This window comes from Tympanuchus pallidicinctus, unplaced genomic scaffold (assembly GCF_026119805.1).
Source record: "Tympanuchus pallidicinctus isolate F22 unplaced genomic scaffold, pur_lepc_1.0 scaffold3, whole genome shotgun sequence".
Classification (NCBI taxonomy): domain Eukaryota; kingdom Metazoa; phylum Chordata; class Aves; order Galliformes; family Phasianidae; genus Tympanuchus; species Tympanuchus pallidicinctus.
Genome location: NW_026294747.1, coordinates 36,919,112 through 36,947,101, shown reverse-complemented (window position 1 = coordinate 36,947,101; position 27,990 = coordinate 36,919,112). Strand labels below are relative to the sequence as shown.

Genomic DNA, 27,990 nt, shown 5'->3' with positions numbered 1-27,990 from the left:
AAAAAAAAAAAAAAGAAAAAAAAAGAAAAACAGTATTTCAAGAACTTCTGTAGTCATTTCCTCATACAGCATTCCAAGGAATGCCTTGGTTCTATTTCCACATATCTATTATGTGATCGCAAAAGCTGTTAAGCCCCATACACTTGACTTTATTGCAAACTGAAAATACATCTTTAATCAAGTTACCACCCCAGTGCTGCATTCAGCAGATAAGTTGTAGAATTGCAGCTTTGCTCACAAGGTAACTCGCAAAGTGAAAATTGCAGATGAGTCTGTAAGTGCTGTGGAAGTTGTTCCTGTTGATGCCATGCGTACCGCTGCCTTCCTCTACCCGTAGTGTTAACATCTGAGTACATGGAAGGATTACTGCACAAGATGACGACTCATAATTCAGCCTGCTGTGTAATGAATATCTGGTTGGAAGAAATATTTTCTGTGCTGAAAAGATAAAATATTCTAGGTAAATCACTAATAACACCTTGACATTCATTCATATATCTGGGAAAGGAATATAAAGTAATAATTTGTACTACAGTCTACAGTCATTTGCTTTCGAATCACTGATTTTTTTCCCAATCAGTATTGCTATTCTGACTTTTCTGTTCAAAGCACAACCTCTTTCTTTTATAAATTCTGAGATTTACTTTGATAGCAAAATTAGTCTTTATTACAAAGCTTGCCTTCTGGATGGAGACCTGCAGGAGTCACTGCACTTCTTCCACACTTGTGTGCAAATTCATTTTCTGATCATCTGCATTTCCCACAGCATTTTGAAATCAGATTATTTTAAGTGTATCAGGAATACAAATTTTTTATCTGCCTTTTTAGTTAATTAAACATCTTTTTAGATCAAGCTGCAGATTCTCACTCATCATGATGTACATGCTTCATCTCACTGCTATTATGGCTTTTCACCCACCTGTTTGTTATTCTTTTTAATTAACATATGCTATACAAGGTAAAGAACATCTTCTGTATTATACAAAAATGTAATCTCACTATGAAGGATTTCAAATTTCTGCAGTCTCTATTAAAACACAATTTTATAGTCAACCCCTGGTTTTTGGCTTGTTTTTATTTTTTTGGCCTGGAGGACATTGCAGTCTAGATTCTCAAAACTGTTTAACAGTGTAAGTCCTAAAAAAAATGTACATTTCAATAGTTTAACCATATTTGAGAACTGGGCTCTGCAACTTCTGCTTCTGTTTTCCCTGTCTGTACAAAAAAAGCCACCAGTCACTTCCACACCTGTTTCTGGAAGTGGCAGTCAGCCTCTTAGAAGGAGCTCTCTCATCTTCCCATTAAAATCCCTCTATGGATTCTTTATGAATGTTATCTGCTCATCTGGTTCCTGAGTGTTAGGATTTCAATTGTGAGTGTTTGACTGCCTCATATCTGACATAGTGCTCCATGATAACATGGTAGAACTCCATTCATTTCTTCAGGGTAAATTGATTTTGCTTGCCTTAGAGTATTATAAACAGCTGCATATCGCATCTGAGTCTGTCTCTGAAAACCAGGCATATGAATGCTTACAGCAATTAGACAGATAAATGTGATAGAAAAACACATTTCACCAGAGATGTAACGACAGAAGGATCTGCACAATAGAAAGGTGCTATAAAGGAAAGGAAGAAGATTGCTTACATGTATCAGAAGACTCCAGATTCACAGGGGAAAGCACCACCAGGAAGGGATCTCCAAAAAGAGATCCTTCCCCAGCAGCAGTCAGCCTTGAAATGAGGTCTCAGAGAGGTGCAGCCAGGCTCCACCCCTTCTGGTCACACAGCTGAATTGCCTTCACCTGTGCCCCCAGGGCTGACCGGGTTCTTTCCCCAGGTGCTCAATCAGTGGTTCAGGCCATGACTTAGCAGTTCCTGTACATCACTCCCCACACACCTATCACCTTTAAGTGATCCTATACTGAATACAAAATCAGCTTAATGTATTTTGTCATTTAATCAAAACTCTCTGTTCTAGATGAAAATATGGCTCTCTGTACAACTGTAGCCTTTCACTTTTTTTCCTCTAAAAATACTAAAGCTGCTTTTTTGATAAGAAGAAGCTTTAAGATAGCATGAGATTTTTATTTTTTTGTGTTTGTCATGAAAAGCTGAGTTGACCCCCTACTAAAAGATCACTACGACTAGAAATATAAAAGTAACAAATTCCTCACTTGTCACACATATATTTCTTTGTATACATCTGTCTACACCAATACAGATCTTCAGATAAACTATTTTGAAAGGAGGAGGGATGACAAAGAGAATTACATTATCAGGACTGTGGGGATGTTAAACAGTGTAGTAAAATTTAGTGTCTTACCCAGCTATACTTTCTTTGTTAGCATCAGCAGGAGCTGGAGTTGAAGTAGCCAGATCTCTCCTGTATTTCCTGTGAGGAGGAAACAATAGCAAAGTTATTGTCATCTGAGGGTGATGTAAACTCAACTAGATTTCTAATCCCAGAGCAAACTCCTTGTTTTCTAAAAAGAGTAGCAAGCCAGAAATATCAGGACACTATTGAGTTATTGCAATGCACTATCTGAAATCAGCTATATGAATCAAACATACGTTCACTATTGAATTCTGTATTTTGTGGAAAAATAATTGCAATTGAAAGTGAATGAGGTGAGTGCAAAGCAGGCATTGTACAGGCTGTGGTCAGTGCTACTGTGCACTGTTTCTGCCCTTCAGTTATCTCTGGCTTTACAAATATAGGGTTGACTATTTCATGTTTGATGTTAGCAGAGGTCCAGATAATCCTCTTTACCACTGTGAAGACTATCCATGACTGACCACAATAATAGTTATTTGGGAATCAGGAAGGAAATGGACCAATGGCCTGATCAATTCCTTCAGTAGATACACCAGAACTGTGTTTAATTTTTGGTTTTTTTAGAGGAAGAAAAGTGCACATCCAAAATTGGTATATAGCACCTCTTTCATGAGGTTAAAACATCTTACACCAAGTCACACAGTTAGCTAGATTCTTCTGGTAGATGCAGAATCTCCTCTGCTCTGGAGTTTATCAGCCAAGCTTCTGTAACAGAGAAAGTTCTGTATTCACCTACTGATGAAACAGAATATTACCATAGATTTGTGTCATTCATTTTGGCAAAAAGTAATCTCAGGACACGCTCTTTTTGTTCCCATGTCAACTCACTGACATCTACTTTTTTAAACTGGGTATTTTCCCTGAAAAACACAGAAAAGATCAATGGATTAGGAGAAAATGACAAAGGCATTTCTCTCACTCTATATGTGTAGATATATGATATATAGATATAGATACATGATATGTAGATATAGATGTATCATATGATTCTGTATGTGTAGAAAGTGTTTTACATTGCAATTGGTAAGCTATTCATAGTATGTAAGTTCAGAAGATAAATTTGTGTACTGTCTTTCTAATTTCTAAATCTGTGGCTGTCTAAATAAGTAGAATAATAATAATAAAAAAAAACAAACACACCACTATTTCTGTTATACAGTTATTGATTATAAATACCAGGAGGGAGGAGGCTAGTACTGATAGGTATTAATTTCAAGTACATTGTCCTTTCCTTACTTTTTCATTGTTCGCACACAGGAGAGTTAACATGTAACCCACTTTTATCCTCAATTTCAGTCTTCCCCTTCTCTTCTTTCGAAGGGAAACTTCCTTAGATCTCTGCAAACTACTTTCCCCTCTGATTTCTGAATTCTGTGTCATTGCTGTGATAAGCTGAATGATGCATTCTAATTGATTGCACGTCAGTGAGTTGCTCATTCAACGGTTGGTGCATACTAAGCAAACATTTTATTTGGGAGTAGTATAATCGTGACCTCTCACCAAAGCTGGATGCAAACAACAGCTATACTGGTCCCTAATTCTATGGCTTAAAGCACATAGATATTGCTGTAGTTTGTAGCAGGAGGTTGGAGATCTATAAAACTGGCTACTGCGGCATGTGTCGCCTCAATTTAAACTAAGCTGCATCCTAATACAAATTCTTAGATGCTTATAAATCAGATTTTGGTTTTTTATTTTCAAACATAATCCTGTCAATCAGTTCTACAGTGCATATGACCTTCATACTGATCTTATTGTATATTTCATGCAGTAGCTTGCTTTATAGATTATTGTGAAGCTTGAAGAAAACAAGCTCTGAAACTACAATGCAAAGCCGAGAACCTCTGACAAATGAACAAACAGTTGAACAGGGAGTACATGCCATCTACTGGTTGCTTCAGTTAAAACTGCCAGCAGGGTACTAAGGAGCTATTAAGATTGTGACAACGTAATTTTTAGGCTTCAGTGTTGATAGGTAACTGTAGTGAGAGAAAAGAGCGTTGTGAGAATGATGCCTGTATGACCTGCAAAGACCAGAGATGCAACAATAATTATTAAAAAGAAACTGCAGAAGTAGAAGTACATCTATACTGAAAATTCAGTATTAACTTCCGTAGCACATTGTGGAATATGGAAAGGTCACTTTTGAGCCTGTATTCAATTTAATCCATTGAAATAATGACAGAAAGTGTAGTTAGGCATCCAGAAAGCCATTGTTAATTGATAGGATGTTACACCTCATAGTTATTCTCATTACAGCAGCGTCCACAAGTATTCCAAATCTAGACAATATAATCACAAAGATTTTGGGGTTTTGTTGTATTTTTTTAAGGTACAGTAGGAAGATAAGCACTAGTTTTTGATGTTAAAATACCAGTAGCATTTCTCTGCTTCTTCTAGGTCTCTGTACACACTATTTGTGCTGTTCACGTTGCTATTAAATGTTTTGATTTTGGGAAACTCTTCCTTCCCTGCACACGCCTCCATCATTTTCCTGTAATAAACAGCCTGGGCCATTTCCTTATAGTGTTTTCTGCTGGCTATGATCTCCCTCTTCACATGTTCCAGAGCATCCAGGAAGAACCTTTCCACTTCAGTCCTCTCATTTAAGATATTCCGAGCTAGTTTCTTCACTCGGTTCATCTCCTGATCCTTCATTTCTAGCAGGTGCTGCAGTTTCTTGATCTCGACCATGCTAGCCTGGTTTTCTATCAGTGCCTGATGCTGTGTTTTTTGAGTCTTTGTCTCAAATTCCTTAGTCTTGCGACATAAGGCCAGCTCTAGTTTTTCCACTTTATTTTGCAGATCTCCTATCTGTGCTTTCTGCTTGTTGATCAGTAGGATCTTTTTTCTCATCAAACTTTCAGTGATTTCCTGAAAGATTAGAAGAAGAAATTACTTGGGCTTTTGTTTTGCACCAAATTTGGAGTTTTTTCTTTTCCCCCAGCAGTGACAGTGTAGTCAAGATGCTGGCACCTTCATACTGGAGAGTGAATATTTCTTTGGAGTCAGTTTCTTGTTTGCAACAGAAGCCAAATGAAGGTTTGATGAGTAGTGTGCACTACAGAAAGACCTATTCTTGGACCATTATGGGAGAACCTCCCTTCAGTCTCCTCCATCATTAAGATGGAATCAGTGCTCTTCTTTCTTCAGCTAACTCTGAGTTCACAGCTGCAAACAGGTCTGGCTGTGAAGAAGTTATTCTCAGTACACTTACATCTGTTTCCAGGACTTCAAGGACCCCTTTCTGGAGGGGAATGAAACAGAACTAAAACCAGAACAGAAACCTTTTCCTGTGACAGAAGAATTTTATCCTCCTCTAACTTCTGTTTCATTTTCTGTAACTCCGTTGCCTCCTTCAGGTGAGAAGATGAAGCACCATGAAGATGAATGTTCTCTTTAAAAACTTGTCTCTCAACGCTGTTCAGCTGCCTGGACAGAGTGAAACAAAATCCATGAACGTTAATCATAAACTTTCATACTTTTTTTTAAATATTAAAATCATTACTTCATCATCCTAATTTCCAAATTAAGCCTTATAGCTTAAATGTGAGTGTTGCCATCATCTTGACATTTAAAATTAGAAAAACAGCCTCAGTCATCACCAGTTTTGCCCTTCAAGGTCCATGCAGTAACATGGAAAAAATAGCTCTTCAAAACACAGCACTAAAATGGTTCAGTAAAGTAGAAAGCAGAAAATGCAAGAGCTTCTTACAAAACAGCTTCGTGTCGAGCAGCCTCTCTTGTCATCATTATCTTCTTCTCAGCATCTTCTTCTAGTCTTTTCTGAAAGAGAGAAAAGCTGGTTCAAGCTTTGCTTGAGGCCCTTGGAACTGAAGCTTAAAACCTGTTACAGTGTAAATTCTAAAATCCTACACAAGTTTCAGTAGCACAGCTTCTTACTAATGAAAAAAGAATGAACTTCCATGGGCACTTAAGTTCCTGATAGCAGTGGAGAATAATGCCTCTCTGGGACCATGACATCCTATGCCTTTCCTTTGAAAGCTGCACCTACCCTTCATCTCAGTCATCATACTTACACTGACATGAGGAACTGTAAACTGCTGAGAAAGGAGCTGTCAGAAATAAAGAAGCCAGAATAAGCAGTGGGAGAAATCATTCTAATAAAAGTTCATTTCATTGCCTGTCAGCTTTTACCTTCTCTTCAAGAAACCTCCTCTCCAGTTGCACAACCTCTTCCTGATGTCTCCTGTTTGAGATCTTGATATTCTTCTTTAGCTGTGATAAAAAAAATAAACCTCTGTAATACCAGTGTTTTAATTTCAGCCTCATAATTAAAAAATGCAGATGCAACAACTGAAGGAGGTACTTGGTACTTTTTCCTGGCACTACACCACCGTCCTCATCAGATCTTCCCACAATCTCTAAAATTCATTTAAATCTGACTTTTGGTGCTGTTCTGCTTATTCTTCATAGTTCACTTTTGCCTTTATTTTCATATCAGTCAGTCACTCACATACATGATCTATCATTCTGTTTCATGCTTAGTTTTAGGAATCTAGTTTGCCTATTCATTCAGTCATCAAGATTTAAAATCCAATGCCTCGAGCATCCTTAGAAAAATGCATGACTAACTTTATTGAATGTCTTTGTTTAAAAGCAGCTATATGTTAACAAACCAAATGCCACTGAGCAATCATTTTTGTCCATAGAAAACATGTTGTTTTGTTTCCAAGACCTGCATTGTAGCTGGAAAAAAAATGAGGTGAGCTGAGTCAGGAAGACAACTCAAGTTGTTTGAGGTGCCCGTTGGATCTCCTCAGTCAGCGGAGATGCTTGCTATCTCAGCTGAAATGTGTTACTGTTAATGCCACTACTTAATATGTGTAGCACAGATTCAAAACATGCACTAAATCCTCTGCTGCATCCATATATGTGCTTGTATGATTCCACATTGATTTTGTTAAAAGTAAAATAAAAATTAAAAACAAGCAAACGAACAAACAAACACAACACCCTACAGCACTGGCCCATTGCAGATGCAATTTCTGGCTATGGAATTTGCTTTTTACAGATTTAGTGCTTTTCCTCAGACTCTGTAAACTGCTGAAAGAAAACAGTCTAGTAGATCAGCTGTGTCTGTTCTCCACTCCCAAGCTCCGTTACCATAAAGCAAGAAAGGTTGCTTTTTTAGTATGTGTTACAAACCATCTTTACGACAAACTTACACCTTCCAGCTCTTCCTCCATAGCTGCTTTCTCTCTGCGGAATTCCTTTATTAAATTCAATTCTACTTGAATTTGGCTGATTTCTTCAACTTTTTTCTGAAGTTTCTCTTCCAGTTCTTTTATTTGTTGGGTATAATGGTCTTCCTGCAATTCAGAAATAACCAGTAAGAAGGAACCAAAATGAGAGAAGCCAGCCATCAAATCTTGTAACATGAAACACGTAGCACACACTACTGAATATCTGAAATCACAATGAACTGCAATGTTTTGAAAAACAAGGAATGCAAGAAATTCATCATGAGCAGAAGTGCTGCAAACTCAGCAGAAGCTACCAACCCTCTAATGAAATAAAAACTTTAGAAATGACTAGTAAGTGTAAAGCAGTATTTGGAGCATCAGTCATATCCTTCTTATTCTTTATAATCTGAGGATGGGAGAAATGTTATGGAGCCTTCTTCACAGCAGATGCTGTCTTAAAGTGGAGATGAGCACAGTTCTGTGTTTCTTCATTGAAGCCAGGTTGTTAGTGAACAATAATGTTCTTAGTTCTTTTTATGAATTTTTGCTTCAATAGAAATGAATGAAGGAGAAATATAGAAGAATTCAAATTAATTATTTGTTAACTCGATAAAAATGAAACATCTTTTTGCTGGTCTCTGGCTTCACCATCACCCAGCTGGTTCTTCACACTATCTCAGATATTATAAAGTATTCACAGAATCACAGAATGGCCAGGGTTGGAAGGGACCCCAAGGATCATGAATCTCCAACTCCCCTGCCACATGCAGGGCCACCAACCTCCCCACTTAATGCTACACCAGGCTGCCCAGGGCCCCATCCAATCTGGCTTTGAACACCTCCGGGGACAGGGTATCCGCAACCTCTCTGGGCAGCTGCTCCAGCACCTCACCACTCTCTCTGTAAAGAACTTTCCCCTGACATCCAACCTAAATCTCCCCTCCCTCAACTTAAAACCATTTCCTCTTGTCCTGCCGTTATCCTTTCAAAGAGTTGATTCCCCTCTTGTTTGTAGGCTCCCCTTAGGTACTGAAAGGCAGCAATGAGGTCACCCTGCAGCCTTCTCCAAGCTGAACAAGCCCAGCTCCCTCAGCCTGTCCTGATAGGGGAGATGCTCCAGTTCCCTGATCATCTTCGTGGCTCTGAACCCTCCCCAACAGCACTCTGTCTTTCTTGTACTGGGGGCTCTACACTTGGACACAGTACTCCATATGGGGCCTCACAAGAGCAGAGTAGAGGGGGACAATCACCTCCCTGTCCCTGCTGGTCACCCCTCTTTTGATGGAGCCCAGGATATCATTTGCTCTCTGAGCTGCAAAAGCACACTGCTGGCTCACGTTAAGTTTTTCATCCACCAGGACTCCAGGTCCTTCTCTGCAAGGCTGATCCTATTATCTAAATAATAGGGTATTCCTATTATCCAAAATAACAGAGAGTCGCAAGGTAATTCCCACATCACCATTCTTTTTTTCAAGTTCTTTTCTACTCAAGATTCTTGCAGAGTTTGCTGCCCTAACTTATTCCTCACACTAAAATCAGAACTACTGTTCAACCTGCTCAGTGGATCCCATTGTTCTGAGGACAAAAAAGTTCATTCACCAGTTTCTTGTTCTCTTCTTGTGTTCGCTGTTTCAAATCAATTAGCTCCTTCTTCAGTTTCTCAGTCTGTGAAAATAAAAATCAAGAAATGTTAACTGAGGGGGGAAGTTAGAAAGGAGTAGTGTCTGAGCTGTGTTTTTCTCTTTAAAATCAATTATGAGAAGACACCAAAAGAGAAAGGTCCTCATTTGCAGTGTTCAGGCTGATTGAAGTGTACTTAAAACTGGAGAGTGAAAGAACCACCCTTGGTTTGTGCTAAGCAAGGGAAATAGTGCAAGCATGAACAATAAAAACCCACCTGTACTACATAGAGTTCTGTGAATTAAAACTGCATGGATGGAGGGTTTTCTTCCTTACTGTTTTGTGCAATGGTGCAGCACTGAGAAGCAGTTCAGAAAAGGAGGTAAAGCAGCTGGAAAAGGGATGAGTAAGGGCTACTACTCATGATAGCTACAAGAAAAAGGATTGGGTGTAATCAAGAGCATTGTCTCCTGTCATTTAACCCCATCAGTGTTCTGGGGATTGATGATTTGTGCCTTAAACAGAATTTTTAAATCATTTATGAGTTCTGCTCCAAAAGTAATGCCTCCTATTTTATGTTGTTGTCCCACAAGGTCAGAAGTGGATGTTAGAGCTGTGGCAGTAGAGGTTAAACCTTCCCAGCAATGTTCTGCTCCACGTTGTTGCCATGCAACAGATGGCAGCAGAGGGGCAGTCCGACAGACCGATGTCCTGACATGGAAGGACGGGATGGAGCAAAAGTGTGAATTCTGTCATGCGGAAAAAATGGCACCCATTGCCATTGGCATTCATCAACCTTTGCTGAATGGAGACCAACCGGTGGATGCAAGCACGGTAAGGTGCAGGTGGTGCCTTTCAGCAGTGGCAACAGCGCATCACCTCTGCTGGTACAGATGTTTAGGAGCGTGGCACGCAGGCCCTTGTTCTTGGCTGGCGAAAATGCATAGGTAATGGCAGTGGCTACGCTGAAAAATGGTGTTTTATAGCTGAGAATTTGCCGTATCAAATAGCGTTACTGTGCTCTTTGCAGCTGTTACAGCTTCCATGGAAATATACAGGAGGCATTACTTTCGGAGCGAGCTACGTAGTTCCAGCTCGTTTCGGAGATGCCGCTTCCCTCGGTACTCGGACTCGGAGCGGTCAGAGCGGCGCTAAGGCGCCCACCCGGCAGCCCGGCTCGCACCTCCGCCGCCCTCTCCCGGCCCTGCTCCGCGAGGAGCGCCAGCACGGCCGCCGCCTCCCTCTCCGAGTGCCGCTGCCGCTGCAGCAGCTCCGCGTTGCGCCGGGCCAGCAGCCGGGCAGCCTCGCGGTACTCGGTCCGGCCCGCTTCGGCTTCCGCCAGCCGCGCCTCCCACGGCGGGGCCCGCCCGCCCTCCATTCCGCGGCTTCCGTTACCGCCCGCTGCCGTGGAAACCGGGCGGCGACGTGCAACCCCCGCGCCGGGCGGCGCGCTGCGTGACGTGCGGTACCGGCGGGATGTGGCGCCGGCGGCGCTCCGAGCTGCCGGTGAGCGCGGGGCGGCGGGCGGGGGGACGGCTCCGCGTCGCCATGGGAACCGCATCCGGCCCCGCGCTGCCCGCTGACACGGCCGGGCCGCGCGGGACGGGCGCTCGCGTGGCGCCTCCTTCGCGTCCGCGCCGTTACCCGCGGGAGCCGGCGCTCCTGAGGGAGCGGTAGGTGCGAGAGCTGCCGGCGGCGAGGCGTCTCGGCAGCGCCCCGGGGGCGGGAAGCGGCCCGGCGGGCTGCGGGGTCGGCGTCGAGGCGTGCGTGCCGCGAGCCCGCAGTGCCTCGTGCCACGCCGCTACAGCGGGTCAATGTTTGACTAACGTCCAACTCGGTTAACTTTCAACTTCTCGCATCGCTTCCCTGCGCCTATCCGAGCGTGTTCCGCCGCTCCTATCGAGTAATGATAAACTCGAGCCCGCGCCCCGCTGACCCGCCAGTCGCAGCGTCCGCGGCCCGCAGCGGAACGGCGCGTTGAAGGACGGCGGTGCGGCGGGAGCCGGGAGGGGAGCGGCGCCCCGCTGCAGGTGCGTGCCGGGCGGGCTGCGCAGCTCGGTACCGCGCGCCGGTGCCGGCCGGCCGGCCGCTCGCGTTCGTGAACCCGCACTCGTACTCCTGTGCCCCCGCTTGCTTTCTCCCGGCTGTTTGTTCTTCGTGTCGTCCGTCCCGCTGTGTTCTGACGGCATCGAGGATTTTACCTTGGTGGAGGGAAACTCTTTTGGAAATAGTTTTTCTTTCTCAGTGGCCGATCCCCTCCCTCCCGCCTGCCTCTACCCTAAGATGTTCCCTTCATCCTTTCTTCTGACCCACTGCTCAAATTCGTCTTTCACTGGCATTTCAATTATTCTATGCCATCTCCCTCTGCTGGCGCTGCCCTCGTGCTCTCCTTGCCCATCTCTGCTTCTTGTGGGTGCCGGCGTGCATCTGCTTAGAAAGTCAGAACTGCTCATCAGAGAGACTCTGTGCTTTTCTCTTTTCAGGTGAGGGAGGAGGTCCTGAGGTACTGTCGTGGGATTTTTTGTGGGGGGAGAGTGGGGACCTTAGATGGACGAAGGTGGAAAGAAAGGGAGAAGCCAGGGGAGAGGTAGAGAATGGGAAGAGTGAGATGGTGCTGGATGGCTGAGAAGGGCTGCAGAAGAGGCATTTTGTACAGGAGCAGTTTAGTCAGGAGACCTGGCAAGAAGAGCATGTGTTAATGGTGGCAGTTGGTCAGATATTTTGGGATCAACTGAGATCATGCAGCTTATGTAAGTGTCACGTGTGCTGCCTGTAACAAGATTCTGGGGTTTGTTCTCAAGGCAGGTGCTCAGTTTTAGCTGTGGTTGTTTAGTAAACAACATACTTGCATTATACATCAACACCTCTCCTGAACAGCTTCACCTTCTGGTCTGTCAGAGAGGGATGGCAGGGCTGTTCGTTGTGCAATCATAAAATCTCTTCTCAGAACATGTTTGTAAGGCAGAGGGGATCCTGTGCAATCAAATAAAGGTCACAGAAGATAAGCAAGGCTCCCCTTGTGTAACAGGCTGAGCTCTGTGTTTGCTCTGGAGATAGCTGAGTGCTTGAATGAGTTGGAAAGGTGCTCAGAGAATGACTCAGCATGATGTGGTTTGTGAGAATGGGTAAAAGTTAATCTCCTTCTGCTCTAACTACAAACAAAGGTTGAAATAATGGAAGGTGTATAAGGGTTGAATGTGGGAGGGAAGGATGAGTGAGTTCTCTGGGCATAGGTGAAAGGTATAGGGAAATAGAAGCTATGTCAAATTGTGTAGAAAGGAAAGGAGAGAGGTTAGGGATTGTAATGGGTAAGAATAGGATAGAGGTTACAAATAAAGATTTAGAGAGGCTGAGCAAGTGAGGTTGAATGGATCTCTAAAACACAATTAAATGCTAGCACTAAAAGCAGATGAGGGCTTGAACAGAGCAGATGAGCAGGCTTATGGGCAGAACATTCATTGCTATGAGCAAATGGGTGTGTAAGCACTTGTCTGGGGAGATGAGTGCAGCTTCTGTGTGTGAGCATGTCAACACAGGTGATTTTGCACAAGGTGGGATATCTGGCCATGTGCTCATTTCTGCTGTTCAAAAGTGAACAACAAAGATAGCTACATACTCTCCTTCTCTTTAACCAGACACCATTATGAAGCCATCTTTTCTTTATTAGCATTTGTTAGTAAAGAACTTTTGCAAAGAAATGCACAAGAACAGAAAGGAGATATAGTTGTTGATATAGTACTGATATCCAGTACTGAGACTCCTGATTTCACCCAAAGGCCTTGGCTTACTAGAAACTGATGTTAGGAGCTTCTTGTAAGCAATTTGAGTGTTTGGGATGACTGGGCCACTGGAAAACTGTGCTTTTTGGTTTTGTTTTCTCATTCTGAGAATGAAAACTCTCAGGAGAAAAGGGTGAAGAAACTAAATGAAGGGAGAAGTGTGAAAAATAGAGAAGAAAGGTACTGAGAGGCAGAGCCCAGGTGCGCATCACAGCTTGGTCCCTCTTGTGCAGCACAGGAGCCCTTGGGAGCCAGGATGCTGCCTTCACTCTTTGCACTGATCTTTCCCAGAAGTTGCTCAGAGCCTGAGATAAAATTCTCTTTCTTTGAATAATACTTGTGTTTCGCCACAGCATCTCATGCATATAAATATCAGGGCAAAGTGGCTCTGCCTTGAGCTCCCCTTTGATGGTGCTTCTATTTAGACAATATTTGGACTTCCTGGAGTTTCTGGGAGCTGTAAAACTTGAGACTTTTAAAGCCAAAGCGGAGAAAAAAAATGCCCAAATAAAGTAAAAGCTAGAAATACTGGGGAAAACATCGTACTTCAACTCTTCTGCATTTGGGAAATGGAGAAATCTTTACTGTGAAAGAACAAAACACTTAGATGCAGTTCTAGCATCAAAATGCAGTTCTAGCACCAAAATGCAGTAAATAATAACTTGTGGATGAGGTGCTGAAAAGCTATTTTCTATCCAAAGGGCAGAATATTTGTGTAGAGGCAGAACTTTTTCTACAGACTTGGTTAGGAGAGGACTCTTAGTAACTTTCCTTCCTATTTGTTTTTCCCTACAGGATCTACACCAGCTCTATGACTGTTGACCCACGCTTGACCACCTCAAGTGATCCTGGCATGATGACATCTTCCAGACTCCCCATCCTTCTAGCACTGGTCTTTTCTTCTTTGTCCCCTGTTCTTTCCCATTCAAATAGGGAGATGTGGTTTCAGGATCTCTTCCCACCTAACACGTGCCCTATAAATGCCAAGACCAACACTTTTTATGGCATAATGTTTGATGCAGGAAGCACTGGAACCCGGATCCACATTTATACCTTTGTGCAGAAGAGCCCAGGTGAGACCCTGTGTCAGTCTGTGCACCTGCCATATGTTGACTCAGGTTCTGTTTTCACATGAGAGGATTTTGTTTGCATCAATACTGAATTTGGGATCAACTGAAGATTTCTCCTGTTTATCGTTCAGGTCATCCTCCGGGGGGGGTGATTGATTACCATTTATGGTGGTGTTTCACTGTGAAAAGTTCTTTCTTGCACATCTTGAGAAACCCAGAGGTTTCTTTCTGGGTATATTGAATTTCTGAAGATTTTCACCTGTGCAGTTGTTTAAAGGAATGTCCCATTGAATTGGGAAGATTTCCAAGTTGCCTGTTACCTGGAATTATATCAATAAATATTTACATTCTGTATATGTAACATTTTATATCAAAATGAAATCAATACATTAAAGAATTATAACCACCTAGGCAGTTTCCAGAACTGTAAGCAGATGCAGCACACCACAGAATATCTACATCTGATGTGGTGTGGAGGTGCCCAGCTTGGCTGCACATTAAACAGAATTCGAGAGGGTGAATTAGCTTGTGTACTGTGAACCAGCAAATCTGCAAAGGTTAAAGGCTAATAAGCCCTTCAGGGCCACATGTAGTGCCCGTATACTACAGTACTGTAGTACCTCATGTGGGCTTCACATGATTTCAACATTCTTTGGGAAGGGCTGGTGCAATGTCCAACTCCGATAGATGATATGCAATACTGAGATATACATGGTAGAGCCACGCTGCTCTGGGAGCAATAGTCACATTTGTTTGGCTTTGCAGCCAAGTGCCTGGGGACAGTCAGCTCTGTTCAGCATTCTCTGTCTTTATGAATGGGATGAATCACCTATGAATAATCAGGAGCTGACTGTATGTGCCTTAATATGAATTAATATTTCACACTTAGCTTGGGAACAAGAAAGGAAAGAAATTTCGTTAAGATTAGGCAACAGTCATGCTACATTGCTACAACTTGTGACTTACAAATGCATAGTGAACAAACATCCTTCTAATTATGTTTGTAATAAATTGTTGATGAACTTGGAGGACACAAGGGCAATGTTCTGTTAAGTATGTTTCTGAAATGGAGGAGCAGTGTATTTGGGGGGATTTATTATTTGCAAGGGGAAATCAAGGAGTGTTTCTTTAAGAGTGCCTCAGACAACCTTTTGGAAGCTAAAGAAGATATATATATATCTTCTATATATATATAGAAGATATAATATATATATATATTTGAATTGTTGATTGTTTCATGTAATGTTTCATTTGTGCAGAAATCCTTCCAGAGTTGGAAGGGGAAATATTTGAATCTGTGAAGCCAGGTCTTTCTGCCTATGCTGATCAGCCTGAAAAGGTAAGGCTCTCTTTCATTCCCCATGAGTTGATCCTCCTTCTACTAATATCAGTTGCATTCTACCAAGCAGTTCAAATATTCAAAATTGTAATGCAGGGAGTCAAGAAAAATGTAAAGATTCTATTACTGGCTCTCCAAACCTATTGCTCCACTTTTGTGAGTTAATTTCCACACAGTAAAATGGAAACTATTACTTCATGTATTTCATCAGTGGAACAATGGCTTAATTAATTGCTTAACTGCTATATCTAATTAGATCATATGTCTTTGAGAATATTTCATCACAGCTGTAGCTGAGTAATGATTTTGGTATGGGCAATTCCTGTTTTACTGATTATGGACTTTCGTTTTTATTCGTGTATGGAGTTTTTAAAAAATAAAGCTGGGCAGATCCATAATCTGCAATCAGGTATGTTAATTAGTACTTTATTAATAAATTTACAATTTAGAATTGTAATAAGAAACTGAAGTTAGGTGCAGCCTTTTTTATTTTCAAATGCATACGGTTGCAAATTCATGTGCAGTGCACTTCTTTCAGGCCACTCTGATCAGGAGTCAGAAATGAGCAGCAGGGCGAAGACAGCTAAAGGAAGCGAGCTGATACAAAGAGCCAGTCCTGGGCTGAGCTGCCATTTTCCAGATCCCTTCTGCTGACAGCAAGCTCATTCACAAGCTAAAGGAGATGCCAGGCAAATGATATATTAGATTCTGTGCCTTGCCTGCTTTAGCAGTCCTGGAGTTAGGGCTAACTTAGGGGGAGCTTCAGATTTCAGTGTGCAGTGTGCTCAGCTGCATTCAGTGCTGTAAGAATTTTAGTGTGAAACTCTGGCGAAGAGTAGATGGCTCTTTTTTAAAACTTTGATAAGCTCTGTTGTGATTTCACTAAATTGTCTTGTTTATTGGGTAGGAGAAGAGAAAAATCACCACCAAGAGACATTTCTAGAAATTTCACAGGAGAATGCTTATTGCTAATGCCAAACTATAATTGTTAGAGCAGTATAAATAGTTGAGAGCCCAGCAGTGATGTCTGTGCCTCATATGATAAGCACTCTACAGCTGTCATTGTCATTAGGCTACTTTATATGAACTTGGAATTCTTATGTGCATTTACTGAAATCCACAGACATCCCCCCTGACCTTTGCAGTATCAGTAAGTAATTGCACCACTTAGTTTTATCATACTACAAGATGCCTAGGTTTGTCAGATACTCAGTTCCCATGCTTCCTTCCATCTTTTCCAAAAATACTTTCCACAAACAATGAAATTTAATTCTGTCTCCTAGGATATAACTCTGAATGTATCTGACCTTCCTTTAAGGTTTGTATGAGATGCCTAGCACAGTTTTTATGCTTCTTTTAGGCGTGGATGTTTTCTGCTGTTGAATACCAGTTTCACTAGTTTTGAGGAGTTAGGAGGCACATTTTCTGAAGGAAAACTGTAAGAAATACAATTTCTTCCTTTAAGGGTGCTGAATCCGTCAAAAAATTGCTGGACATGGCCGTAGATGCTGTGCCACCTCATCTCTGGAAGAAGACTCCAGTAGTGTTAAAAGCCACAGCTGGACTGCGCTTACTGTCAGAGGAGAAAGCTCAAGCTCTACTCTCTGAGGTAATACTAACAGCTTTTGGGTACAATACTATTGCTCTGTTTCATCTTTCCTGGCTCAGTTCTCCAGTCTGTTGCCATCTGCGAATTTTGGCTGTGAAAAGTAACTGTAATCCCACCATAGCATGAAACTCGCAGACTTCACAAATTTTCTTGCATGGTCCTGAAATCCTCTGTCCTGGTGTGCATAGAAGACTCTGGGAGAGAGACTTTGGATACGTCGCTTTCTTTACTGGCCCTTAGAAGAGGAAGAATTTTGTTTGTCACGCTCTCTTGACTTTTTTTCTACTGCAGTGAAAAGGAAAGCTTTTCTCTGTCATTGTCAGAGCAGAGCAAGACTGTTCAGACCAAGGAACTGAATCATTTTCTCTTTCTTCAGGTGAAAGAAGTCTTTGAGGAGTCACCATTTCTTGTTCCAGAAGATAGTGTTAGCATCATGGACGGGTCTTATGAAGGTGTGTTTTAGAAGGAAGAAAAACTGAAGGCAAAGAGGAACGGGAGGGGAAGCAGGAATGACTGAATTTAAAGGGGAAATGCTCACCTAAACTGAGGGAAGGAAGAAAAACATTTCTAGCCTGGTTTGTAACCTAAATAAGTAATGTAAAAATAAGTAGATAAATCAGATTGGAATGGTGCAGGTAGTTAAGTAGCAAAGGAAGTAACCCAAAATACAAGAAAATATGTAGGCTTGGAGTTAATGACTATTTATAAATGGTTTTGCAGTGCAGAACAAACCAATGATGCATTTTGGCTACATATCCTGGGTAATTCTGTATGGATGTCTGATAAAAGCCATCCATGATGTCACATTCAATTCTGAACATTTCATTATGGTGAATTTTAGGAAGTTGTTCAGGGAAGGCAGAAAGAATTATCACGAAGCTTAAGCAACCAATTAATGGAGTAAGATTAAAGAGCAAAATCTGTCCATGGGGGCCAAGAGAAAAAGAGAAAGAACACAAAGTTTACAAGTGTTTGATGAAGCACAGTGGAACACGCCGTGTGCCACTAGGATTAACAGATGAAGCGTATATCAAGGAGAAGTGTGGTACTAACAGGGAGCAGGACCGGTGAGGCATAACAGAACACAGCGTAGCCTGCCAAGTTCTGTTTTAAAACCCACCTCTCCTACTGTCACGTTTCCCTGTGTTTGGGTGATAATCATGCCATCCTCAAGCCAGCTGCTGGAGTCCAAGAGCAGCTGTTTGCATTTTAGTGGTTGCTACTGTGTGATTTTTGTATGCTACAGTTGCATACCTGCTACAAATGTTGTTCATATCCTATCTAATGAGGTTTTAATACATCAATAATGTGTAATATTAAACTGACTTGTAAGTTTGAATTAACGTTTAAAATATTAGAGAGATTATATTACATTACATGGAAATCATTACTAAATAAGTAATGTGGAATGGTGGTAAAAGTAGGCAGGAGGTCACGAGAGTATTCAGAGGTGACTTTTTTTTCCTTTTTCTCTCTGCAGGAATTTTAGCCTGGATCACTGTGAACTTTTTGACAGGTAGCTAATGCTGTATAACTTCTCTTTACATTTGAACTTGAGTTTCTTCTGCAGAGATGATCTCTCTGTGTGTTCCTCTGCCTTGGTTGCTGTACCTTCCTATTCCTCCCCACTGTGGCAACAGTGCTAAAGCAGTGGATTGACTTGGGCAGATTCTGTCTCAGAGGCTGTCCCACATGTAGCAAGAAGGCATCTTGATCCAGAAGGTGCTAGGATTTACTCAGGACTGGGAGGCACTGGCAAGCTGGTTTCTGTAATATATGTCGGGCCATGGTACCACTGACTTCTTAGAAGATGGGAAACAGGGTGTTATGCTATTCTTCATCTCACTTTGAACTGTGCAGTGAACATGATGCTATAGCATGCATTAGCCCAATGTGCTCTAATAAGTTCTGAGAGTGCAATCTAGCAAAGAGAAAATAAAATCAGTGTTCTAGTAGAAATCTGAGTAAGCAAAGAAAAAAATTTCAAAAATGTTGTCCTGGGTGAAGAGGAATGATAACAGTTTGTTCTGCTCTTTCTAATATCCTTATTCTCCTACTGTTCTTGACGAGCACCTATGGTAATTACAGAATTTATGCACTGTCCCTGACAATCTTCTACTATGTCTCTTTCTTTCCGCTTCTCATGTATACCCAAACATTCATCTGCTTTTGTCTCTCAGAATGTGAAACTTGAGTCAGAGAAGAAATTTTCTTAATACCTTCTTTACGACAACATTCCTCTGATGGTTTTTTCTTTGAAGGCCCACTCAGCCTCATGATGTGGGAATTTGTCGGTTGCCTGAGCATACATGCAGTATCCGCATTATAGCATTTTGCCACGTCAGGCTGTTCTGAACATGATGTGGTTTGCAGGGCAGCTGTCTGGCCATAACCAGCACACTACTGGGACCCTGGACTTGGGAGGAGCCTCAACCCAGATCACATTTCTGCCACGGTTTGAGGTGAGGAGTGGCTGTAAGCATACGAGTCGAGACCACAATGCCAGTGGGAAGACATGGGCACAGCTGGGCTCTGTGCTCTCATTTTGGCTCTGGCACAAGCAGAACATCTCTGATGTAGTGAACATCTGCACAGCCTTCCCTTTGACATCAGCAGTTGGCTGATAGGCACTTGCAAACAAAGAAGCCTGGATAAGCAGGCAGGAAAGAGAAAGCAAGCAAATGTGTAAAACCAAAGAGAATTAGCCTTTGTTTTCTAGACTTAGGCTGAAAAATCCCCATGAATGAAAGACAATTACTTTGCATTTGATAAATGTAGCACATTTTTAGGGAATATTCTTACATATTACAGCAAATTAGGGTCTCTTCTGAGTTATCATTTCTTTCCATTCCAGATCCTCACTAAATGTGGCAGGGTGGGATAGTTGTCTAATGGAGCACCTGTTTTTACTTCTAATAGCACAGCTACTCCTTCTTTGTTTACTTACCTGTTCCTTCTCGTTTCCTGGAGAATTCTTGTCTCTGGGGGACTCTCCCCATCTCTGCTGGATTTTTCAGAAATTCTGTATCTCTTTAGAAAGTCTGAATTGGGACCCAAGTATGAAAATTGCATGGGAAAATTACCTGGATGTTAAACAGTGGAGGGATGCTACAGCATTCAGTACCTCCATATTGCCAAGTTGTTTTTGTCCCTCTTGCTATTTCTGAAGTAGTGTAACATATTTTGCTTACAAGAATGGAAATTCTCAAATAGGTGTTTGGGGACCACTAAACACATGGTTTTCATATCAGAATATTTGAGTTCTGCCATGGTGGGTCATGTTGAAACCTGATGTGCAACCTTATCATGTTCTGCAGAGCCTCTAGTACTCTGGACTTGCCCTCTGTTTTGTACTGATAACACCTGCTGAACTGGGCATTGGACCAACAGGAAAGGGTGTTATGTGTCAGGGTTTTAGAGACTAAATAGAGCTTTAAAGGAGGCTGGACTGCAGCTCAGGATTCAAACTTCTCCTTATAGCTTTGCAGGAAAAGGCCTTGAAGGTTTGCTACTGACGAGGGCCAACAGTATGAATAGTAGAGTGGTTTGGAGTAAGGCTTCATGTATCCTAGTTGTATGTCGTGCCTGCTGCAAGCCTATGTTATCAATTTCACACCAAAAAGCACACATATGGCTCAGGATGCTTCTGAAAAATTCTGCCCATGTGACAGAATTTTGTCCCTTGATTTGCAGAGGTTTTTTTCCTCCTATAACCTGAGGCAGTTGCATATTTGCTTTCATATTATTTTTTTAAGAAACAGCACTGTAATACTAGGAGATTCATTAATGAAAGATTTGCAAGCAAATAGAAGATGCAGAATGGTAACTACAAAGAGCTGTTTTAACACTGCTATGCTTTTCATGATTTGGCTGTTGCCAAAGTTATAAGCAACTAAAATTCAACCATAATAATTATGAAATTATTTGTCTAGTGCCTGCCTCACCTGGGACTGTGTGAAGAATTCTATATTTTCATGAATGCAAGGGACACGAAAACAGTTGTTTTCTCCAATCAATTTTTTTTTTTCAGGACTCTCCTTTTTAGAAGTTTTTGTGACATAAGATTTAGGAACAGAATTCAGAATAAGGCAGGCTCAAGGGTCACTGCCACTCCTACACAAATCTACCCAATGCCAAAAACAAACCAGTCTATATTTGTTCAGGAGAGACTTAAGCTAAATACTGCCGAACCTCTTTCAGTGTCACGCAGGCTGCCCTCCAGCACTCTGTAATTGCAGATCTGTCTTTTGCTCTGTCTGGTTACTGGAACAGCAGCAGTGACTCTGAAGGTTCAGTCCTGAGATTCTGCTGTTTGGCCCAGAGCAGCAGTGTCTGATATGAAGGCATGGAGCCAAGAAGGGATGGGAGGATGAGGTTAGAGGAAGCAGAGGAAAGGTTAAGGCCTCAGGGACTGGAAACAGAAAGGAACAGTAAATGAGTCCAGAACAGGTTCAGATTTACAAGAATGAGAGTCAGCGTGGCAAGGAAATAGAGACTGAGTATCAGTGGGGCAAATGTGCACAGAGAGGGAACACTCTGAGTGGGAGAAGATGAAATAGTGAAGTGAGAGCCGAGGGTAGGATGGAAACATTTAAACCAGGAGTGCAAAGAAGTGCAAAAGCCGAGAGTCAATGTTCACAGTGTTTCTTTGACTATCTGGAAATAATTCAACTTGGGAAAAATCTGGTTTATACTTTAATTGGCATTTTTAGATTCTTCTCTGTGCCTGAATTAAGATCTCCAGCCTGGCTTGGAAAAGTTCATAGTGCTTCAAGTGCAGCTGATTTCAGTGGGGACTCTGTGTGTATATATAAGAAAGCATACAAGTACTCTGAAAAACTAAGTGAATTAAAGAGTATTTTCATCCTGATCTGTTTTGTTTCCCTATTATTCACTGCAGTAACACAAAGATGCAAATAAATAAACTCCATGTTAAATACTGCAAGCATTACACCAGCAGGCACCACTGGAAAACTTTTTTTTGTTTTCAAAGGGTATATCTGTGATATTATATCTATCAGTTATTTATTTTTTGTTGCATAATTACAACTAAAAGTTTTCTTCTTTTACTTAATTTTTAGGAAACCCTGAAGGAAAGCCCTAGTGATTTTCTTACCTCATTTGAAATGTTTAACAGCACCTACAAGCTCTATACCCACAGGTGAGGAGCAAAAAGGCTGCTGGCTCTAGTTGGAGAATCAATCTCTCTGCAGCCTCTGAGACCAGAAATGTTTGTGTTGTCCTATTGCCAGCTGTTGGGTCTGTGATTTATTTACTATATATTTTTTTACCTGCTTGAAACATTAGTTGAACTGAAACATGACAGTAGGCTGGAAATACTCCAGGTTATTATCACTGCAAAGTACTAATAGTCCCTCAAAGGAAAGGAAGCGTTATGAGTACTCTGTTTAAGAATTTTTATTACTTGGTTCAAGCCAAATATTCTGGAACAAACAGAATAGTAGATGTTGTGCCAGCAGTCAGAATTAAATTAAATTAATTAAATTCTTAGTTCTCAATTCCAAATAGCCCATCTCTTTAGTGACTGGATAAAAAGTAAAACTTAGACTGATGTAAACCAATGAGACAGCTAATACACAACATGGAGCACAGACTCTTGAGCCAGCTTGACAGATTATAACTGTGCTTACTGAATTAAGCAAACAGGTATCTGAGATGTCTGCAGTGATACCCAGTTCCCCTTCATTATCTATATAGAACTCAACCATGCATGATAGAGTTTGTCTCAGCACACAGCTACTGGGGCAAAGAATACCATTTCAGTTAACTGCAGAAAATGTTTACTTGACAGCAAAGCTGGTTTAACAGTCCTCCTCTCACACTACTTGAATTTATGAAAGTAACCGATTGCTGTATTTACCAACAAATTCTATCGCTTGCAATAATTGGGATTTAAAATAATCTCATAAAAATGGGGAAGACTAATTTAATGGGGAAGATTAATTTAACCCTGGTTATTACGTAAAAACTTGCATTAACATTACTAAAAGGATAGGTCAAGTCAAAGAGAAATGGAAATGAAAGGCCAGCAGGGATTTAATCTAGCTGCGTTGTTAAAGCCAGTAACACGTAATGATATTCTCATAAGTGTTGTTCACAACCCTAGCTTGCAGTATAGTGGTATTATGTGAAGTCAAACAGAGGCCAACTTCATAGGAAGACACATCCTCATTATAGTGGGACACTGCAGTTTTGTTAGTTCTGTTAAGAGCACCTGTTAAGAGTCTTATGCATATAATGTAGGAATGGCCATACTATTCCCCTGCACTCCTCACATAACTTTATTTATCCCTGGTTTTTAAGACTAATGCATTTTTACATTTCAAATAATGTCCTGTAGAAATGTCACACCAACTCTAACCACTTTCTGCAGTTTAAGATTTACCCATCTTACAGCATAATGTGCCTTGGCATCTGTAATTTTGGGACTTGGAGCTGTTCAGGCAAAGAGAACTCTCTATTTCCTTTGCATAGAATAGTGGGAAACAAAGAAAAGGTTTGATTTGAGTGTTCCAGGATTTAGGAAGAGTTATGGATGAAACATATCAAAAGTGCAAGAATTAAAAACTGAAATGTTTTCTTTTGTTTTTGCAGCTATTTGGGTTTTGGATTAAAAGCTGCCAGACTAGCAACTCTTGGAGCTTTGGATACAGAAGGTATGTCCAGATAAGAAGATTTCTGAAGAGATAAGTAGGCTTAGTCTTGCATCAGCAACCCATTTCATATGCCTTCACTGCTATATTTCACACTTTTCCTGGTATAGATCTGTCCAGAAACTGAGCCTACTGCTTTTTTTTTAGGAATGTCATGTGAGAAAGCTGCTTTTCCAGTTTCAACTAGCAGTGAGACTGAGGGTAAATTCCAGAAATGCACACACTAAATACATAGCCAGCCATCAATATACAGCTTTACCAGCTTTCACATAAATGCAAAACAGCATAAGGTTACCCGAGTAGGTTGCACAGTTCAGACTTCCTTACTTTTGCCTGAAGACCTTAATGAAGGTCTTTCAGCCTTTTCTTTTCTGGCTTTGCACACTGATAACTGCATTAAAATTTATCCTTCCTGACCCTCTCATTTCCAGTTGCAGATGGACAAATGTTCCGCAGCTCTTGCTTGCCAAAGCAACTGGAAGCAGAGTGGCACTTTGGGGGAGTGAAGTACCGGTATGGGGGCAACAAAGAAGGTAAAATAAAGCAACTTTTTGCTTCTTGTAAGACAAGTCTTGCCTCCAGCATCTGCGTTTTTTCTTGACAAATACTCTGTCAGTTATCTTACAGTGTGAAGGATACCTCTCCAATCATAGACCTATGGAGCTTTGATAGAGCCAAAGAATGATCTGAAGCCATAAGAGTAGCTGGCCTGTGCTTGCTATACACTGCCTTAATAGGAAATGTTAGTTACTCATACAAACAGGAGAGTTCTTTCTGAGGCTTGGAGCTGAGTGCTCTGGCTGTGTTAGGGTACAACAACTGGTAGACTGAAGAGTATCCTCTTGTGGAACTCTTTCTTAAGAATACTGTCTCTAATGCTGCAAGCAAAGCAAGAAGCTGCTACCAGCAGTGACTAGAACAGCCCCCTTTGGTGACTGACACTGCTTTGCTTTACAGTAGGAAACAAGATTGCTGTGCTTGATTGAGTGTGTGTGACTTGTAAACTACAATGCGAAGGGGAAGGAAAGTAAAGTTTTACCTTGCAGGTGGTAGCAAACAAATGAGATTCTGCTGACCACAGAACACAGCAATGGGAGCTTTGCCTAAAGAGGAAGCATTTCATGCACCTACCCTAGTATGCTCAGCTTGCCTATCAGATACTGCTGTGAACTGCTTTAGCAAGTTCCACTTGAGGATGGTGATCTAGAGTGCTTGCTCCATGCAGGTACCACACTGGATTATGGAGAGTCTATCTAAGCTCTTCTCAACTCCCCTGATTCTTTAATCTCTGCTTCTTCCCCTTTTCACTCTTGCCACCAATTCCTCCATCTCCTGGATGTGCCTCTTAGGCTCATCTTATCTGTCTTTGTCCTGGCAGGAGAGACAGGATTCAAACCTTGCTATCTGGAAGTACTGAAGGTTGTCAAAGGAAAACTGCACCAACCAGATGAGATTCGTGGAAGTTCCTTCTATGCTTTCTCCTATTACTATGATCGAGCAGCTGACACCAACCTAATAGGTAAAACTGGTCTGGGGTAATCTACTACATGTGAGCATGCCAACCAGAAGGCAGAACCCTGAAGATGGAGACAGGTGAAGCAGGGAAATGGCGCAAGATGTCTAAGGAAAAGGAAACACACAAAATGCCTTCCTGTAACCCTCATTTTTGGTATTTGGAATTTGACAGAAGAGACTAGTGCTCTGAATGCTACTTATGCTTGCTGCTCTGTTCGTTGTTACCAAGGACTTCACTCCTGGCCCATCATCACAGAGTTGTACCCCAGAGTCTGCTTAGATTTAGAACTCAACTGCTTGCAGGTTTACGAAGATATTGTCTCACCTCTTTCTTTTCAGATTATGAACAGGGAGGAGTTCTGGAAGTGAGAGATTTTGAAAGAAAAGCCAAAGAAGGTAACTATCATCAAACATGGGAAACTGTTGGGGAGGATAAATCATTAAAGATGAATGTTTACAAGGCAGTACTTCATGTATTTGACTTGAAAAAAATGACTGTTCAGCCTTTATTTCACTTACACTTCCATGTCTTGCTACTTACCTTCTGTTACGCCATACCTCTAACTGTTGCTGAATAAAGTATTGAAGAACAGTAACAAGAGGGAAAGTGGTAGCATCTTTGCAGTTCTGTTCAGGAAATAAGGGAAACAGCTTATAAATGTCAGCACAAAACAGTACATTTCCATCTAAAAGATGATGCTTGTTGTAAATGCACTTCCTAGTCACTGTAACCCTTGTTGTGGAATCTTTGCTGCAGCGTGAGTGGTTGTTTGGCTATAGTCTCTTGGGCATATGGTTGAAAATTTAAAATTAAAAGCAGCTGTCAGCCCAGAAGGTGGAATCTGTTACTAGAGCCATTTTTGGACAGATTAAGGAAGATAAATGTTGCCACATTCTTTAAATAAGCAGTCTACCAGGCAATTACCCTGTCAGCTATTGATTGAGCACAGGTTCAATCTTCAAAAGAGCAATATGAACTATGTTGCTGTAACAAAACATACACTTCTGATGGAGTTAAGAGAAACTGTAATTACTGTATCATTTACTCTCTAACTTTATAGAACAGCTGTGTAGTATGTACCATGTGTCATACAGAAGTAGGTGATGTGTTTTAGTGGATTTTGGCTTAAGGTCATTTCAGAAGCCCCTTTATTTTGCTGATTTTTTAAAAAATTATTTTTTCTTTCTCTAGTCTGTGATAACATGGAGAGGTTCAGCTCAGCCAGTCCTTTCCTCTGCATGGATCTCACTTACATCACTGCTTTATTAAAGGAAGGTTTTGGATTTAGAGACAACACACTCTTACAGGTGAGAGGTTCAATCCTAAAACCAGCTTTCCAATTTCTCTATCAAACAACATGCAGTGGTTCATTTTTCTGGCTAACTAGCTACTAAATCTTTCCAGGGTTGCTATGTGTAGTTGCTGTCATGTGCAACTCTCAACATATCGGGAACACTGTTGGTAACAATTGCTTTTTTTCCTTTTATAGTTAACAAAAAAAGTGAACAACATAGAGACAAGCTGGACTTTGGGTGCTACCTTTCACTTATTGCAGTCTCTGGGGATAACATATTGAACTGTGACATTCCTATGGATTTCAGCATTTCTGAAAGTTTGAGAAAGCAAACTGAAATCACCAGGTATGTTATCCAACTGGAGTCAATCACAGAGTGGAAAATGGACCAAAGCTATAAAACAGATCCTCGCCTGGGATTGGCATTGCACATAATGAAAGTTGACACAATATAATTGTGATTGTCACAAATAATCCAGAAGCTGCCTTCTGAAAGTCAAAAGGCCTAAACTCCTGCAGTGTATCTGCAAGAGACTCAAAGCCAGCTTTCACCAGCACATTTGTATAGCATCCCATTGCTAAAAGCACAGCATATTTGGGACGTGGTGGTAAATTACAGATGGTATTTCTCCTCCCCCATTACTTTAAGCATACAGTACTGAAGTTTGCTTGCAAGACATTAAATACAGAAATTATACATGACACCAACAGCCATTCAGAGAAAATTAAACAATAACCCTGGATGCTCCCAGCCTCAGTGTTCAAGTACCCAACTGTTAGCTAATATATTACAAGATGACATCAGCCTTTCTATAAGCACTCTTCGGGTATAATTTTAGGAAAGGTATTGGCTGAAACATAGGCTGTACCACACCAAGCATTTCTTTCAGCAGTAGTTTCTTCAGCAACATCTGTGCTGACAGACTGCATGACTACCTTTGTGCTGCCCTTTATAAGTTTGTACTGTATGGCTGCACATCTGGATGTCAGGCCTTGATTCATTTTAGCATCTACACTTGTAACACACAGTTGTGCAGGCACAAAACTAGGCAGCAAGATATGTACATGTGCCAGATACTGAAACTCCACTGCCAGAAGAAATGCTCGTCACATTACACCACAAGGAAATTAAGGATGGGATCAGACGAAATGTCTGATGTAATAGTTCACATTGCCTTGACTACATTCTGTTCAATATGGAATATGGAACTTAAAGATGAACTTAGCACAGGCTTAGGAACAGAGGTTTCATTTACCCCTGCCTTATGACAAACACTTTGTTCTTTTCAGGCATTTGCACTTACATGTATATTAGACCACATCTTTTTCACTTTGGTAAAACCCAAGATTGGTCTCACACTACCTTCTCCGGAAAATGGATTTGAAAATAATTGTTAATGCCCAGCATGAGGAAGAAATAGTGCACTCAAATCCTAACTAATCTCAGCAAGTAGGTTGGAGTCCTAGGAATTTGCCTTACTATGAACACTGGTCATTTTCCTCTAATTAGCAGCACAAGTCTGGCAATGGCTGATGAAGTTATCC

The 27,990-nt window shown here is 41.4% G+C and overlaps 2 protein-coding genes and 1 long non-coding RNA gene across 5 annotated transcripts; 1 reads left to right on the top strand and 2 right to left on the bottom strand.

The window, feature by feature from the left end:
• Positions 1–5: 5 nt before the first annotated feature.
• Positions 6–10,651, bottom strand: BBOF1 (basal body orientation factor 1). Its single transcript, XM_052694653.1, has 9 exons — positions 10,348–10,651; positions 9,144–9,209; positions 7,527–7,670; positions 6,496–6,576; positions 6,053–6,123; positions 5,625–5,769; positions 4,712–5,211; positions 3,093–3,197; positions 6–2,394 (listed from the first exon to the last, which is right to left on the bottom strand). Exons 1-9 carry the CDS (start codon positions 10,540–10,542, stop codon positions 2,322–2,324), a joined length of 1,380 nt encoding a protein of 459 aa, XP_052550613.1. The 5' UTR covers positions 10,543–10,651; the 3' UTR covers positions 6–2,321.
• On the top strand, positions 10,555–27,804 carry ENTPD5 (ectonucleoside triphosphate diphosphohydrolase 5 (inactive)). 3 transcript variants are annotated; one of them, XM_052694651.1, is made up of 14 exons: positions 10,555–10,670; positions 13,739–14,016; positions 15,273–15,352; positions 16,818–16,961; positions 17,338–17,413; positions 18,442–18,477; positions 19,335–19,423; positions 22,043–22,122; positions 23,577–23,638; positions 24,067–24,168; positions 25,014–25,154; positions 25,490–25,546; positions 26,343–26,458; positions 26,641–27,804. In XM_052694651.1, the coding sequence occupies exons 2-14, from the start codon at positions 13,755–13,757 to the stop codon at positions 26,725–26,727; spliced, it is 1,332 nt and encodes a 443-aa protein (XP_052550611.1). In that variant the 5' UTR covers positions 10,555–10,670; positions 13,739–13,754; the 3' UTR covers positions 26,728–27,804. The 3 variants fall into 3 exon arrangements, with proteins under 3 accessions (XP_052550611.1, XP_052550610.1, XP_052550609.1); XM_052694650.1 differs by lacking the exon at positions 10,555–10,670 and adding an exon at positions 11,057–11,194; XM_052694649.1 differs by lacking the exon at positions 10,555–10,670 and adding an exon at positions 11,433–11,647.
• Positions 13,834–22,043, bottom strand: LOC128086276 (uncharacterized). Its single transcript, XR_008209317.1, has 2 exons — positions 19,909–22,043; positions 13,834–14,333 (listed from the first exon to the last, which is right to left on the bottom strand). It is a non-coding gene; the product is annotated as an uncharacterized LOC128086276 (long non-coding RNA).
• Positions 27,805–27,990: the final 186 nt, after the last annotated feature.

What these genes read in the sequence shown, in the direction of transcription:
- ENTPD5 (XM_052694649.1), top strand. Translation starts at nt 11,448, where the DNA reads ATGTTCCCTTCATCCTTTCTTCTGACCCACTGCTCAAATTCGTCTTTC. An exon ending in ATGCTGATCAGCCTGAAAAG is followed by an intron (nt 15,353 to 16,817) that starts GTAAGGCTCTCT and finishes TCTTCCTTTAAG; the next exon opens with GGTGCTGAATCCGTCAAAAA. An exon ending in TGGAGCTTTGGATACAGAAG is followed by an intron (nt 23,639 to 24,066) that starts GTATGTCCAGAT and finishes TCTCATTTCCAG; the next exon opens with TTGCAGATGGACAAATGTTC.
- BBOF1 (XM_052694653.1), bottom strand. Translation starts at nt 10,542, where the DNA reads ATGGAGGGCGGGCGGGCCCCGCCGTGGGAGGCGCGGCTGGCGGAAGCC. An exon ending in GGAGGTTTCTTGAAGAGAAG is followed by an intron (nt 6,124 to 6,495) that starts GTAAAAGCTGAC and finishes TCTCTCTTTCAG; the next exon opens with AAAAGACTAGAAGAAGATGC. An exon ending in GCTCGACACGAAGCTGTTTT is followed by an intron (nt 5,770 to 6,052) that starts GTAAGAAGCTCT and finishes CACTCTGTCCAG; the next exon opens with GCAGCTGAACAGCGTTGAGA.